We start from the raw sequence: 17,634 nt of genomic DNA on the forward strand, positions 1-17,634 counted from the left end.
ATCTTCTCATTACAAGCAAAAAAATCTTGTTCCACTGGCAGATTTTTTCTACTTATTTTAAATGAAAATCTACTTGAAACAGGTGAAAATTGTCAAATAACAAGTAATTTTTCTGGTAATGACACTTGTTTTAAGTGTAATGAGATTTGTTTGAATAAAAATGAGACATGGCTATGCAAAATATCTCTTGCCCTCCCAGTAAGCAGCTGCGTGCGAGCGGAGTACTGGAAGAAAGCATTATGTTTCAAAACAGTATGTTGTATCGTGCCAAATTGCAACTATCTGCCCAAAGCAAGGAAAAGATATCGATTAATAGCTCACATTTTTGGTAATTGTGGTACAAAGACAAAATGTGACATAATGTTCAACTGTTAAGATAAAAAGATTGTTTGGTTTTTTTTTATTTGCTGGTTAGGAGGGATGTTACTCTTTTCATTCAAGTAAGTTAGCAAAGTCTCTCAGATGGTAAGAATACGAGAGTAACCAACACTGTAGCTCGTTTAAGGTTTTGCAGAGTTTTTTCAAATAAATATTATGTCCAAAGAGGCTTACTGTACCTATTTTAAATATGTTTGCACTTTATAGACGGTGACTGTATTCTTTAATGTGCATTGTTTTCTTATGTTGGCTTTTTGAGTCGCAGGTTATTGTAGCATTATTAACAAGTCAGTGTTGGAACAAAATGTGTTAATAGTAACGTAAGCTTTTTTTATGTACACATGCTCTGGAGAGGTCAGCTTTCAAGTAAATATTTTGTCCAAAGAGGCTTAAACTTGAAACTTTTTTGGCACTCTATACTGCGACTGTTTTGGAAGGTTGTTGTTTTTTTTTCCAAGATTAAAGTATGGAAATTTTCACTCACATTTGTATGTTTCCACTCCTGTGTGTTCTGTGTTGTGACTAGTAGGTTAAAAAACTGCCAGTGGAACAAGATTTATCTTCTCATTACAAGCAAAAAAATCTTGTTCCACTGGCAGATTTTTCTACTTATTTCAAGTGAAAATTTACTTGAAACAGGTGAAAATTGTCAAATAAGAAGTTATTTTTCCGGTAATGACTCTTGTTTTAAGTGTAATGAGAGTTTTTGACTAAAAATGAGACATTTGAACTAGAAATAAGACAAATATTCCTGGTAAGATTTTGAGTTTTTGCAGTGCACCCCTGTATAAGTCAGTGCCCCACTGGTGCCACCCCTGTCAAAAAAGTCTGGACACGCCGTAGTGTCGAGTATTTTAGTTTTGGTTAAGGCAGCGTCTTAGTTTTGCAGAGCAAACATTCTTTGGATAAATCTAGTGCCCGAAGTGGCTGCTATGCTTCCAAAAAGATAAGATATGTGTGGTCAAAGAGGTTTATAGAGTGTTTTATTAGTAACCTGAACCTTCTAAGTGCAGGCCGGGCTTCTCCCTGGAAGTGTCTGTGATTTTAAGAGAAGCTGATACTCTCAGTGTTGTCTTTCACCTCTTTGTGAGAGAACCGAAGGGTGAGGGGGCAAAGCAACATGCACGGGCGGGCAGAGCAGAAGGACACCCCCAAAGTGAGGTGTTAAGAAATGCGGTCGATTCGGGGCACCTGCTCCGCCCTGGTGGGATTATCGAGCCGCAGAGTCAAGGTTGGGCCAGCAGGCGCAGGGATGCCATGGTGGGCCGCTTGGCTGAAGTCATCTGTCAGCTGTTCCGCATGCTCTCAGAGGTCCGAGAAGCTTCTGGCTTAACATTACCTAAAGTTCAATAGCGTCAAATTTACAGATGTTCTGTAATATTTGGCGATAAATGATGTCCAAAGCCCTTGTGTAGTTGCAGTTCCTCCAATGACCACTAGGAGGCATCTGTTGGGATCTGAGCCAGCAACTTAAAGGGGACCTGTTATGAAAAACATTTTTTTTCTTGCCTTAAAGGTATAGTCTGTAATCGTATTCAAAAACATTTATTGTTATACTGGGTGAAATGGTCCTTCCATCCTGAGAGTAGCCAGTGAATAATGTGTTCAGAAAAAGGAAAGAAAAAAATCCGACCTCTATGGCCTGCCATTTGATTACCTGCCATTGTTTATGTAATAATTGCTCGGGGGTTTATGTTTATGTTCATGTTCATGTTCTCGATCTCTGGAAAGCGTCTAGAGACAACATCTGTTGTATTAGACGCTATATAAATAAAATTGAATTGAATTGAATTGAATGACAGCTTTAATCCTGTAAAAACTGACCAATCTGTTTTTTTGCGCACCAAATGTCACGGATTGGTCAGAGGACCAGAGGATTGGCAGGGGGGAAAGAACCAATCAGATGCCTTCATTTTAAAGGTGACCTATTATGGCATTTAATGTATATTTTAAACAGGCCTTGAATGTCTTAAAAACAATCTAAAGCTTGTTTTTTCTACATAAATCATAAATCCAGCCTGTGGGCCCTGTCACTAGTTTTACCGCTTCTAACCTCTTTTTCTGCGCCTCATTTTTAGGGAAGGGGGGGGTATGATAATGAGGCTCTGTGCTGATTGGCTCCCTGAATGACGTGTAGCAGGGGAGGAGCATAAACCTCGATCCGCCAGAGCAGCCCGAGCCTGTAAATTATCACAACACTGAAAACTTCACACACTCGAGTCACGTTTGCTGAAGAATGGCGCAGAAAACGAGAAAACGCAGCCAAAAATACCACCTCCCCAGTATGGGGGTCCGGTGGGGATGGAGGTGTCTCCATCCCGGCGAGGGCGTAGAGCGCCGGTGCGGGTGGCGGTGCGCTGCGATGCCGTGCAGGCTCTGTTGCCACGGCTACGCCGTAGGCTACGCGGCAACGCGCACCATTCTGCGTTGGTGTAACGCAGAACCATAAATCAGCCTTACGGCGTACCCTATGCCCTATGCTCTCTGTTGTGCTCATTTTGCTGGGACATCGGGTCCCTCCGCCGAGACACAACTTTTGCGGTATGCGTTCATTGTTGTGTCTAAAAATGATGCGCAGAGCCCACCCAATCAGAAACGGTACAGATATTCTGTGATATTTTTTTAGATTTATAAAAAAATGAAATAAAAAAAAAAAAAGGATCCCCATAACTTTGATTGGGTGGGCAGGACGCACGTTTGGGTGGCACAGCCCACCCCTGCCCCCCCCTAAAACTGCAAATGCGCGTTCCCCAAAGTTTGTGGGGGGTGTGGCTTTGGACGGAGCGCTGACGGGAGGGGGAGGAGGGGGCGGGGCTTAGAGGAGGTGCCACTTTCAAATCTTGCTAGCTCTCCAACATTACAGACTATACCTTTAACATATACTGTATAAAGTGGTCTCCCCTCAGCCTGCCAACTCAGAGAAGGAGGAAACAACCAAATTCTGCAGTGTCTGTACAGCCGCCCGGATGATCCATCCAGTGTGATGTGGATCTACGAGCCGTTCAGATTCTGCTCCCGTCGTTACGTAACGAAAATGCAATTTGCATTGGTTGATTTACAGTACATAGGTCGGCCTCTGATCTGTGAAACCACGGGCACAACAACTCCGCCGGCCGGAGCTTCCGCCATTTTTTTCATAGCGGTGTATCGCGTCATTCAGGCAGCCAATCAGCACAGAGCCTCATTATCATAGCCCCGCCCACTTAGAATCCCGCATAGATAATGAGTTTAGAGACTGGGAAGATAAAGACATGGCTCAGAGGCTGAATTTCTAATTTATGTAGCAAAAACAATCAAAAGCTTGTTTTTAAGGCCCGTTTAAAATAGGTATTAGATGCCTTTAAAGAAACTCAACAAACTGATAGAGAAGGTTCTGGGGATTGCTCTGGAGCATTTGGAGATGACGGTGTGAAGGAAGATGATTCATAATCTGAGGAAGACCATGGACAACCCTGAGCATCCTCTTCACATCAATGATTCAGAGGTTTCTTCAGATCCGCTGAGGCACAAACCGCTGCAGATCCTTCCTGCTGTCAGCAGAAACCCTCTACAGTGATTGTTTCTTTACAATAAATGACTACTGCAACAATTAATAAGTATTTTGAATCATTACTTACTTCATGCTTAGCGGTTTTGGTGAACTGGCCAGCTGAAGAACACCTTAACAGAGTGCAATGACTCCAACGATTAGTTAGTTGCAGTAACTGGACCTCTGGCAGCAGGTCTACATCAGTCTGGAGAGGTAAACTCCCGGCTCACCAGGTCCCCCGCCTTCTCCTTCAGACGACCCATCCTCAAGTCCTTCCAGGTCATCCACCCTTGCTTTAGGCTGCTCTGACAGAACCACCCATCTACTATATCTACTATAATCGTCCATCCATTTTCTTCTGCTCATCCGTTGGCGGGTCGCAGAGCCAGCAGTCTTAGCAGAGACTTCCTTCACCCCAAAAACTTCCTCCAGCTCTTCCGAGGGGAGTCCGAGGCGTTCCCAGGCCAGCCCAGCGTGTCCTGGGTCTCCTCCTGGAGGGACATGCCTGGAACACCTCCCTAGAGAGGCGTCCAGGGGGATCCGGTACAGATGCCCAAGCCATCTCAGCTGATCCTCTCAATGTGAAGGAGCAGCGGCTCGACTCCGAGCTCCTCACCCAAACTTCTCACCCTATCTCTAATGGTGGATTCACACTGAAAGTGTCAAAAAATTGCCTGTGGCGGCTCAGGACGCCTGCATCGCTGCTTGCCAAAGTCTGTCGATGCCTGAAGTTTCAAGCTGCGCTGCAGAACTGGAGGGAACAAAGTACATACTGTATAACCTACACATACAGTATCTATATATAGCGGCACATCTTCAGTTTCCTATTTCACCATGGATCACACTTTGGGAAGCCTTCTTTATATTTCAGCGTTATTTCCGCATAGATAAGAGTGAGTTTGATGCTCCTTAACAAGGTTGGTCCCGGATCAACAGCAACCATCGGTGAACCGTTCGTCCTGGTGAAGCTGCAGTCTGTCTGCGGTGAAAACTGACACACAGAGTCTGACGAAAGGAGGGCCTTTTGCCCCGTAAAGGTGCCCCAAAAGTCACCAAATTTTGCATGCAAGCCAGGCCTGGCGAAAAATGTGATATTTAGTGGTTTGCATTGATGGGCGTGGCAAGATGGCTCAACAGCGCCCCCTAGAAAACTTTGTGCCTCAAGCCCCACAATACGGTTTGACATACATGCACGAAAATCGGTACACACCTGTATCATGTCGTAACTTAAAGAAAAGTCTCTTGGCGCCATGGCCGAAACCGAACAGGAAGTCGGCCATTTTGAATTAATCCTGTCATTTTGGCGAAATTTATGCCATTCCTTCAGCCGCTTCAGAGCCCGAACCATAACCTGCACCCAGGTGTGTTATACCTCAAAATGTGCGTCTCCATCCTGCGACACCACGCATTACTTTTCTCTTTCAAAAGTGTTACTGTGGCGACGATAGACGCCAAAAAGCGCGCCCCCCTTCATCTGATTGGTCCATATTTGATAGTTCCCCAAAAGTCACCAAATTTTGCACGCAAGCCAGGCCTGGCGAAAAATTTGATATTTCATGGTTTGCATTAATGGGCGTGGCAAGATGGCTCAACAGCGCCCCCTAGAAAACTTTTCTCTGCCATAACTTTTGAATGGTTTGACATAAAGACTCGTGGGTGGTGTCATGGGACTCAGTATTGAGTCATTGACCATAATTGGTGCAAATTGGCCCCGCCCCTTCTTCTGATTGGTTGATATTTCATAGTTCCTATTTTATGCCATAACTTTTGAATGGTTTGACATAGAAAGTCTTGGGTGGTGTCATTTCTGATATGCTTATGGGGGGCGGTGGCCATGAGTGCGAGGGCCCGTTCATCGCTGCTTGCAGCTTTAATTTTTAATTATTTTGCGTTGGATCGATGTAGCAAATAAAATCGTTCGGACCATCCAGCTCCTCAACCATCAGTTACGTGTTTCACATGAGCAGTTCAGGTAAAAACGGCAGTCAAATCAGCAAAAATGTCAGTTTGCTGGATGAAATATATAATTCCTGATAAAATAAGTTTGTTAGTAACAGCTATGCTCATGTGTGCATGTGAATGAGTGTAAGTTTGTGTGTACATGAAAGTACAATCTGCATTGAGGCTTCTCGCTTCGGGAATCCCGGTCTGTGATTGGACGCTGCCTCGGCGTCGCCGCTGCTCATTTGCATAAAGTTGAGATTCAAATTCAAATTGACGCTCTGGACACCTCCAACGCCTCCGACGTCTCTCGCAGCGAGCATTCATAGAAAATGAATGGCAACCGGACGCCTATGGCGCTTTCAGTGGGAATCCAGGGTAAGGGAGCGTCCAGCCAACTCATCTCGGCCATTTGTATCCGCGATCTCGTCCTTTTGGTCACTACCCAAAGTTCATGACCATAGGTGAGGGTAGGGGCGTAGATTGACCGGTCAATCGAGAGCTTCGCCTTTCGACTCAGCTCCTTCTTCACCACAACGGTCCGGTACATCGACCGCATAACTGCGGACGCTGCATTGATCCGTCTGTCAATCTCCCGCTCTATCGTTCCCTCACTCGTGAACAAGACCCCGAGATACTTGAACTCCTCCACTTCAGGAAAAAACAAGAGAGGATACCGCACACTTTTGCTCCCTAGTGCAGATTTATTTAGCACATCAATACATCAACGACTACATAAATAAATCTGCACTAGGGAGCAAAAGTGTGCGATCTCTTCTCTTGTTTTTTCCTGGATCTATGCTTTGAGACCAGCATCTGTTGAGCTACTGGATGTGCGCAACCTATTTTACCCTTTGTTCCAACTAGGGATGGGAATCGAAAACCGGTTCTTTTTGAGAACCGGTTCTCAGTGTTTCAATTCCTTGGAATCGTTTGCCTTTTTTTGCAAACGATTCCCTTATCAATTCCAGTGGGCGCGAATGACGTCACCATTTGCGCCCAGCAGGAAAACATGGCGACAAAGCGGCATAAACGTTCGAAAGTTTGGTTATATTTTACCAAAAAGGATGACAACAGGGCGACTTGCAATACTTGCAATGTGGACATTTCAACAAAGGGAGGAAACACTAGCATCATGCAAAAGCATTTGCATACACCGCATGCAATAACTTTGAATGCATGTTTGATCTGTTCCAAGCCCGGAATGAATCTTCTCAACCTAGCAGCAGCGACAAAGTTAGCCAGTCCTCTGGTGATTAGTTGTTGCTAATCGACCAGTTTGTTCTCCTTTTTTCCAAATGAGAATCGATAAGAGAATCGATAAAGAATCGAATCGTTAAACAGAATTGAAAATGGAATTGGAATATGAAAAATCGTATCAATTCCCATCCCTAGTTCCAACTCCCCCCACCCGGAGAAGGCACGCCACCCTTTCCCGGTGGAGAACCATGGCCTCGGTTTTGGAGGTGCTGATTCTCATCCCAGCCGCGTCGCACTCGGCCTCAAACCGCCCCAGCACATGCTGGAGGTCCCGGTCTGATGAAGCCAACAGAACAACATCATCTGCAAAAAGACAGAGATGAAATCCTGTGGTTCCCAAACCGGTCAATGATCATATATAATCTTTACTATTTTAAACATAACATGGCTGGTTTTGGAGGAGCATCGGTAGCTCGGCCAGATTATCGGTAGCTCGGCCGGAGCATTGGCTGCATCCACCACGGACTCGGCTCTGCATCTGAAATCCTGCAGATCAATGAGGGCACGAACTTAGTTTGGGTCACCTTATAGAATATTACTTCTCTATTTAGAACAACAACAGCAGACTGGTTGCCCCCCTACCACCACCATCATCACCGATGCCAAAGCTTTCCTATTTTCTCCTTTTTCCTTTCAGGCGTCTCTGTGTGTTGAGATGGGACGGAGTTGGGTTGCATCAGAAATAGCCCCCCCACCTGCTGAGGATCACCGAAAAAAATAATGATGACAGAACATTTGTTGCCCCCCCGCCACCACCACCACCAATACACACACACACACCCATTGCTCACTAAAATAAAAAAGTATTGTGTCTGTAACTCCTCCTTCAGATGCAAAGCAGCTCACTCGAGGATTATTGTCTCTATAATTGACACCAATTGTCAAAATTTAGGGAAAATTGTTTAAATTTCAACGTCTACAAGAGTTTCTGCAACAATTTCTTGCAGCATGGTTGGTAAACGTTGAGGTAAAAACATATAAGGCAGTTTAAAAAAAAAAAAAAGGAAATTGCTAAAATAAACTCTTCTTTCATTTCTTTAATTAATTTCCTTTTTTTTCTTAGAAATTGCATTTTATTAACAAAAAAAGTTCAAGTTCAAGGTTCTTGTCCACAATGTCAACCATCTCCTCGCTCCCTTTGACGTTTCTTCCACCTCAATTCATTTCAAAACCAAACTTGATGAGAAGGTTTCAGGGGCAGAGTGTCGTAGTCGGCACAATTTACACTAAAAATCCCCCAAAGTTTCAGATTTTGCAGCACCTGAACCTGCAGATTCATACCAGCCTCTCAGGAGATTGGAGGTTCCTCACAAAACGAGACAACGAGATTCCTGCAGGTAACGTTGTCTTCACCATAAACATCCGAGCGCTGCAGAGACGAGGAGATTGACGCTGTCAGAGTGTCAGAGCTCAGTTCAAGATTAGCACTCGCACTCTCAAATCTTTACAGTCATGCCAAGGAATTGTTGACAGCAGCTGTAAGTACCAAAACACACACAGCAGAGTGAGAGAGAGGGAGGGAGGAATGGAAGATGTTTACAATGTTTAAGAGGTCAGAGAGAGAAGTGACTTCGCAGGTTAGCGACCAGAACCAACAGTCAGAGTTAAAACAGCTCAACAAAACAGAAAAAAACGTTGGATTTTGGGCCCATTGGCATCACACGAGATTTAAAAAAGAGATGCAAAACAGTTTATTGTACAAAATAAATGCATAATTCACTCTAAGCCACCGTTTCGTCGGCTTTAGACTGCCAAGTTCACATTGATTAAAGGTCTTTATTCTCTGCTGAGCTCAGACCTGCACAAAATTGCTTCATTTGCACCAGGGATGAGTTAAGAGCAACACTTATCGGTCCCCTGCCTTTGATTACTTATCACGTTTGATCAAAAACAATAGGAAAACACACCAGGATGGCGTTGCCAGTTAAAGGCAGGCTGTAAGGGGAGAAGGGCCAGGCCTATTCATAGAAGATGATTGTGAGCCGTCGCCACTCATGAGGGCTTCAGATGTGCGTTGCGCTCTTCCGCCGCATCATTATTGCTCAGACAATGGTCCCTCTTTAGCTCCAGCTCATGAATGTAATTGCTTATATTAACATGCTTAATCTACAGTAGCCCAAATGAGGCGAGGGAGCAGAGCTTTGGCTTAATACGATTTTTAAAACCCGACGCTGACACTTGGCACGGCGCAATTTTTTATTTATTAATTTTTTTTACCTTGTCTGCACACATATTAATGATTGATACTGTGACGGTAGAAACCAAAGGTATATATATGTGCATTATTACTATATTTAATATATATACATATATATACGCATACATATGCGTACACATACATAAATATACACATACAAACCCAGTGGTTTTTTTTGTGTTTTTTTTGGGGGGGGGTGGGCTGGGGGGGGTGACGACATCCACTGCCAATCCAGGAAGCAGGAACACACGGAAACACAAGTCAAGCACTGGAAATCTGCAACAAAAAACCACAAACAAAACACGAAACCGGCACGGAGCCAACCAAAACAATAACAGCAATCGACCTAAATCTTGAGATCTGATTGCAGTCTGAGCTAAGCTAGCGCTACCGCTACCTAAACCCAAAAACTAGAGAGCCAGCATGCAGGTGAACAAGCCAGTGTGTATGTCTATGTGTGTGTATGCGTGTATGTATATGATCATGCGTGTGTGTGTGTGTGTGTGTGTGTGTGTGTGTGTGTGTGTGTGTGTGTGTAATAAACCAAACAAAGTTCCACCTGAAGTGTATCTATAGTGGGGGAGGGGAGGGGGCAACCCCGCCACCCGCGAGACCAGAGGCCGACACGGAAGAACCCGGAACCCAGGCCACCGGCAACCCCACAGAGGGGAGAAGTAGGAGGGAGGCAACCCACCGCCTGCGAGGCCCCCCCCCCTCCGGCGGCGGCCGAGGGGGCCCGCGGGCGGGGCCCCCACGGCGCGGGAAGAAGCAGCCAGGGATCCCGCGGCGGCGGACCACGACCCAGGCAATCCCCGGCCACCCGGTCCGGGCCGGACACGTGGCCAGGAGGCCCTCACCCTCCAGGCCAACGACCCCCACCCGGCAGGGGGCCAGCCTGCCCGGAGAGACAGAGCCGCCCCGGCCGCCGACGCGGGCAGGCGCACCCGTCCCCCACGAAAGTGGCCCTCCAAGACCAGAGGGGCGCCCCGCCGCAGAGGCAGCGGGGGGGACCGGAGACGGGCCCGGAGAGAGGGAACCCCCCAACAGGGCACGGCGCAATTTGTTAACGTCTAACTGTCCGTGAAATTTCCTGAAGGGTCTCTCTGTGTTTGGTGGGTCTCAGCCGTTTGTGTTTCCTACGTGGGGCCTAAATTACTAAAACTATATGGGGTCAACACTATTTGAACCCTCTCACGGACCCCCATGGGCTTCCCATAGGACTGAAACTGTACTGGACCCTAGACTTGTAGTCAAGACCGCCTAAACCGAGACCAAGACCAGAGAGTATCAAAACCAAGACTAGTTCAGCTCAAGACCACAAACAAACCTAGTAATGTCCTGATCCTGCGTGATTGTAGAACATCAGCTCCATCCTACCGTATATCAGCATCACTGAAATGGACCTGATGCTTAATCAATCACAACAATATGCAAATATTATCCATATATTTATTCAAACAAGGTCGTTATAAACACAAAACTGTAATTAAAGCTGCAAGCAGCGATGAACGGGCCCTTGCACCCTTGTGCACGTTCAGGCTGCAGTGGAAGCGCTTGTAGGACTTGCACCACCCAGGACTCTCTATATCAAACCATTCAAAAGTTATGGCAGAAAGTAGGAACTATCAGATATCGACCAATCAGATGAAGGGGCAGGGCTAATTCGCACCAATTATGTTCAAGGACTCAAAACCGAGTCCGATGACACCACCCATGACTCTTTATGTCAAACCATTCAAAAGTTATGGCAGAAAGTAGGAACTATCTGATTGGTCCATTCAGATGAAGGGGGGGCGTGCTTTTTGGCGTCTATCGTCGCCACGGTAACGCTTTTGATTGAGAAAAGTAATGCGCATCGTCGCAGGATTCAGACGCACATTTTGATGTATAACACACCTGGGTGCACGTTACGGTTCGGGCGAAGAAGCGGCCAAAGAAATGGCATAAATTGTAGCAAAATTACACCATTAATTCAGAATGCCCGACTTCCTGTTCGGTTTCGGCCATGGCGCCAAGAGACTTTTCTTTAAGTTGCGACATGATACAGGTGTGTACCGATTTTCGTGCATATACGTCAAACCGTGTTGTGGGGCTTGAGGCACAAAGTTTTCTAGGGGGCGCTGTTGAGCCATTAGGACACGCCCTTTAATGCAAACCATTAAATATAAAATTTTTCGCCAGACTTGGCTTGCGTGCAAAATTTGTGACTTTTGGCGTTTAGCACGTTTAGGAGGGCAAAAAGGCCCTCATTTCGTCAGAAAAATAAAGATAAAAACGACAAAAAAAACTATTCCTACAGATACAATAGGGCCTTCACATGCAGATGCACCAAAACATGAAATCAAAAGCAAAATACAAATAGTTTACAAAACTGTACATTAACAAGAGTAAGAACTGCTGATCACCAGATTCTGTTACCTTGGTGTCCAACGGCATCTCAGTTATCCGAGGCCGAGACCTGGAGAGACCGAAAGACCAAGACCAAAGACTGTTGAGGCCGTGACAAGACCCAGACCACCAAAAAGTGGTCTTGAAGACCAAAACCGGTCTTGAGAACTACAAGTCTACTGGACCCAAGTCGCCAACTGTTAGAGGTTGGGGGTTGTGGTGCGACTCGGCTACTGTCCGGTCCCACTGGGTATGGAGACATCAGGGACCGTCTCAGAAGAGCAGAACCTCATATCCCCTCCTGCTCATCTGGATCCATTGGAGATCGCGTTTACCCAACGGTTTCTAGATGCTCTGAACGTTTACCCAAAACCTCCAGGGGTTAACACACCGTTAACGTAGTAGACAGGACCGTTAACGTTCAACTAAACCGGGACGACCCTCAGTTACCAAAAAACCAGTTTACAAAGCTCATGGTTTACTTTAACAAAGGACCAAATGAATGGGAGTCGGTTGGAGTTTAATGCACCAAAGGACAATCACTAGACAACAGCATTAAGGTAAAGCTCGTGATGTATTATTACTCTTTCCTGGTGTTGCCACCGTGTCAGGGGAGGTGATATTTCATGCCTGGTCTCCTGCCAGCACATTCTTGGGACCAGACGTTATATTTGCGGGTCCTCTCACCGCCCACCCCACATAAAAAGCCGCCCATTGTCTGCGGCAGCTGCTGTTTCGACTCCCTTCATCCCCGTCAGACACCAGCTCACAGGTAAAACTGTTTCTCTTGTGTTTCAGTGAGTTTATCACCTCTAAACGTCTGGTCTTTTTCAGCCCAGGTCAAGGTGAGTGACTGTTTCAGTATGATATCTGTTTTGCTGAAATGTTTCAGATTATCCAACATAACTGCTGATATGAACCGTTATGGGTCAAAGTTTCACTGGAGTTCAACGTTTTTGTTCGTCATTTAGAACTTTATGTATTGTCAACTTTCTGGGAAGAGCTTATCTCCCAAATCTTCTTGCATTCTGTTGGTTTCGTCCGTCCAGATGTGACAGTTGATCCAAACATGTCAATGTTAATATTACCCCAAAAATAGCTTTAATCCTCTCATCAGAGGATGTAGAGAACTGTCTCCAATCGTCAGATCTCACTGAGCGATAAAATAATCTCTTTCACCCTTTTTCCTTTCCTTGTCCAAGGTGTTGTGACTTTACAATTCCCGGTGGAGTGAGGTAAGAGAATTCCCGTTTTTTCCTCGGATTTATGTGATTATTCCCCCGGGAACCCAGCTTTCGATTGCCCGTGGAGTGATCTGTGTCACTTGTTTGCTGTTTCAGGAGCCCCACAGCCCCGCAGCCATGAATCCCAAAGGGGGGGATAAGGTGAGCCAGCTATGTTCCACTGAGTTAATCCTCCACACATGGTGGAGCGGGGACACACCGTCCTCGCAGACACGGCAAAGATGTGGCCCCGCTTATCCGGCAGAATTGTTATCAGCATCCCTGAGAGCTTTCCGCTTGACTGTATCCTAATAATACGGCGTTATCTCTTCACGTGGGGGCTGCTGTAAGTGCTGTTGAGGTTGAAACCTTATAGGACCTTCAACGCAGTTTTACTGTACGGACCATTTTGGGGGGGAGTTCTGTATAACTGTAGCTGTTACAACCGGTACTTGAGTTGTAAAAGAACATCAGGGGGGATGGTGGATTTTATCATATGGGGACAGATAATTTGTGCTGATTACAAATAATATAATATATTACAAATAATAGCACTGACCAAAACACCTGCAGAAATACTGCAGGAATGACATAGCAGCAGTTAAATGCAGCCTTCTGTAAGCTTTAAATATCCACTGGGCTTACATCAAATACATCAAAACACAACAATAAAAAACACTTTTCTGAACTTATCAATATGACTCTGTCCTTCACAGGATAAGTAACATGGATCACTGCAAAAACTCAAAATCTTAACAAGAATATTTGTCTTATTTCTAGTTAAAATGTCTCATTTTAGTAAAAGAATCTCATTACACTTAAAACAAGACTCATCACTGGAAAAAAACAACAATTTTCACCTGTTTCAAGTAGATTTTCACTTAAAATAAGTAGAAAAATCTGCATGTGGAACAAGATTTTATTGCTTGTAATGAGAAGATAAATCTTGTCCCACTGGCAGATTTTCCTACTTATTTCAAGTGAAAGTTTACTTGAAACAGGTGAAAATTGTCAAATAAGTTATTTTTTTTGTGTCATTTTTCTGGTGATGACTCTAAATGTTGAAATAGCAGTAAAACCACATTCATTGATGAAATGACATAAGGGATGGAAAGGGGGGATGATTTTGGCCATTTTTATTTCAGGGGGGATGCCATCCCCCTCATCCCCCCTCAACTCCAGTAGGCTACTGGATACAACCATTCCAAGTCGGTAGCAGGCAATCTTATTCTTTGATTGAGTTTCATACATCTAATGACACGTTTATTTTTTCCCCTCCACACAGCCGAAGTCGAAGATTTCGGCTTCTCGCAAGCTCTCCCTTAAAGTGAGTTCCCATTAAACCACAATAGTTCCTTCCATCACCCCCCTATTGCTTTGAAATGCACACTGTTTATAACAAATACCTTAGATTTTCAGTTGAGCGCCTTTTAACGAGCAAACTCTGTCGTCCCCGAGCAGATGCTCCTCCTCCAGAGGGCCTGCGAGGATTTGGAGAAGGAGACGCAGGACAGGGAGGAGGAGAAAGTGCGTTATCTCGGGGACAAGCTGCCCCCGTTGCAGATGTCTGGATTGCCACCAGGAGATCTGCAAGTAAGGGGTTGTAAATGACGGAGAGCCATGTTTTTAACAGCTGAAAGGGTGTTCCAACGTGAATCTTAAAAACTAAAATCTATTTCAGGCTCTGTGCAAAAAGCTTCATGATCAAATCAACGTTGTGGACGAGGAGCGGTACGACTGTGAACACAAAGTGATCAAACACAACAAAGATGTGAGTCCAACTCAGACGCATCACAAACACACACACGTCCAAGATTGTGTGTGTTTTAAAAAGGTTGAATGTCATGTTTCTTTTTTTTTTTTCTTTTATTATTTCACAATAATTTTCACAATTCACATTTTAACATTCACGATTTCTATTCTACCCACATTCCTACCCTCTCCATAATTGCCCTAGGGAAAAAAAAAAAAAAAAAAACATACATTAAGGGAGAACAAAATTAAATAAATATATATAAAAAAATAAATAAATAAAAAAATAATGGCAGCAACAGCGATATCAAACTATATATATATATATATATATATATATATATATCCATACATACATACAAACATACATACATATAAGGCACATTTTCGAAAATAAAGATACTCATTGGTCCCCCTTTGGAAAAATTCTCCAGTCTTGAAAATAATGGAGACCAAAATTCTTGAAAGATATGACCACGGTTGTATTTTTCCAAAGTAAATTTTTCCAATGGTAAAAAAACTGAAATTTGATCCAAAAAAAAACTTGAAAGTTGGAGGGGAATCATCTTTCCAAAGTGAAAGTATGCAGTAAAAGTAAAAGAACGTCATGTTACTGTGCCGTATCGCTTCAGATCCACGAGCTGAAACTGAAAATACAGGACCTTGGAGGCAAGTTCAAAAAGCCGGCCCTGAGGAAGGTGAGGGTGTCGGCTGACGAGATGATGAGGGCTCTCCTGGGATCCAAACACAAGGGCTCCATGGACCTGAGAGCCAACCTCAAGTCTGTGAAGAAGGAGGACGTCAAAACGGACAAGGTGACTCTCATCTGCAGAGCTATGGGCCCAATGGCGCCAATCAAGGGCTTTTTCCATGAGAGCTAATCACAGTGGTTATGAAAGGACATAGGCCCAAACCCAGTTGGGGAAAAAGCATAACTGAGGCCGATGTGGAACCAGAGGACTGACGAGAGTCCTGGAACCCTTCAGAAATCATTGATCGCGGCCCCTAAAACTGATTTTTCGGTGTCTCCTCTCCTTCCCAGGTGCTCACCAGTGAAGTGGGCGACTGGCGTAAGAACGTGGAGGCCATGTCGGGCATGGAGGGCCGCAAGAAGATGTTCGACACCGGCGGCGGAGGCCAGTGAGACGGCGCGAGCGACGATCGCCCTCACCGCGACAAAAAACCCCCCCAAAAAAACCAACATCTCCGCAGAGATACGCGAGACACGTGTGGAGGTCCGCTTGCTTGCTTACGCCTGTGTTTAGTGAAGTGACTTAAAGCATTTAAAGAATGAACAGAAACCTATTGTTGTTTTTTTTAAATACAAATTGTGTTTTATTGTTTTAGCTTACAACAAAAAAAAGAAAAGTGAATACAAGTAAACAGATGTTTCTGCTTTTAATGTTTTATTTGTTGTGGTGATCTTTATTTTCAGCACTCGAGTTGACGACAGGCGGCTTAGCTGGTGATGGAGTAGATCAAACACTTGGGGGGTTTGGGGGGGGTGACAGGTGCTCTCCACAGATGCTAAATGTTTAAATAGATATGAAACACTATAAAAGTGAAACTGTCCTTTTTAACTCAAAGTTATGAACCTGCTAAGAGGTGGAGATACAGATTTTGGGGGTATTTCAAGCGAGTTTAATGAAGTGACAAGCTTCTTACTCGACGAGTACGTTGATGATGGCAATAAAACAACTTTTTAGCAGATTGTTAACATGAGACCTGAGTATTTATAGCTGGTAACGTTACCCTCCATAACTAAAAGCAGCAGCGGGGGGGAAAACTTGAGAGGGACTGTGGCGACTGCTGACATTGTTGCCCTGTGCATTGCCCGCATTCCTGCGCTTCCTTTGTGTGAGTCACTGGGCCGACTGGCCGCTGACGCTTCGCCGCCAATAATACACCAATAATAGCTGCAGATTCTCAGCAAAGCGACTTCTGCTGCGTGCTTTTAAAGGGTAGCAATGGAAAAAAAAACCCAGTCTCTGTGTCAGCCGCGCGGAAGGTGAATGAAGGATGGCAGTTAAAAGGGTTAATTTCCGTCTATTTATGTTTGTGTCAAGCTCAGATTTGTGTCCTTGTTGAAAGGCTGTTGCGTAACCTTTACAAAGGCTTTATAAACTGCTGATGGAAAGCAGGCCACGGCTCGATAGGCATTTGGAAAACCCTAGGTACAAACAGGAGCACAACAACGGTTTCCGGATGTGAGCATTTGTCTTGTGTGAGGGTCGCCATGACGACGCTTTTTGAGGACAGCCTCGAGTCAACACCACATGATGAAGGCCAGTCAGCGCGGGAAGCCGGAGCCTTTAAGGGGTCAAATGTGTTTAGATGTGGTTCGATGTGCCGCTCCGGTTGGTAAAGGTCACAAGATGCAGGACGCCGGTCAGCTTGCACTTCCGCGTTACCGCCACTTGATGGCAGAAGAGAGCTTCACTAAAATCAGACATACTTTAGACATATTTGTTCAACTTTCACAAGCTTCAAAAGCTGCTTTAAAAGGCAATAGTTGAGATTCTTGTATTTTAGTTCAAAAATATACATATCCCATGAAAAATCTATTTTTAATTTTGACACAAGCTGTAGAAAATCATAATAAAGTCAAGTGTGACTGGAAATCTGAAAAAACGACAAAAAAAACTCGAATTGGATGTAGATACAGGACTGTCTCAGAAAATTTGAATATTGTGATTTTCTGTAATGCAATTACAAAAACAAAAACGTCATACATTCTGGATTCATTACAAATCAACTGAAATATTGCAAGCCTTTTATTATTTTAATATTGCTGATCATGCTTTACAGATTAAGAAAACTCAAATATCCTATCTCAAAAAATTAGAATATTCTGGGAATCTTAATCTTAAACTGTAAGCCATAATCAGCAATATTAAAATAATAAAAGGCTTGCAATATTTCAGTTGATTTGTAATGAATCCAGAATGTATGACTTTTTTGTTTTT

General features: G+C 44.4%; 1 protein-coding gene across 1 annotated transcript; it reads left to right on the forward strand.

Annotated features, from left to right (window-relative positions):
* The first annotated feature begins 12,361 nt into the window (after positions 1–12,361).
* Positions 12,362–15,848, forward strand: LOC133424099 (troponin I, slow skeletal muscle-like). Its single transcript, XM_061714521.1, has 8 exons — positions 12,362–12,465; positions 12,896–12,928; positions 13,034–13,078; positions 14,202–14,243; positions 14,378–14,509; positions 14,598–14,687; positions 15,301–15,483; positions 15,711–15,848. The coding sequence occupies exons 3-8, from the start codon at positions 13,055–13,057 to the stop codon at positions 15,810–15,812; spliced, it is 573 nt and encodes a 190-aa protein (XP_061570505.1). The 5' UTR covers positions 12,362–12,465; positions 12,896–12,928; positions 13,034–13,054; the 3' UTR covers positions 15,813–15,848.
* The last annotated feature ends 1,786 nt before the right edge of the window (positions 15,849–17,634 follow it).

This window comes from Cololabis saira, chromosome 23, assembly GCF_033807715.1.
Source record: "Cololabis saira isolate AMF1-May2022 chromosome 23, fColSai1.1, whole genome shotgun sequence".
Classification (NCBI taxonomy): domain Eukaryota; kingdom Metazoa; phylum Chordata; class Actinopteri; order Beloniformes; family Belonidae; genus Cololabis; species Cololabis saira.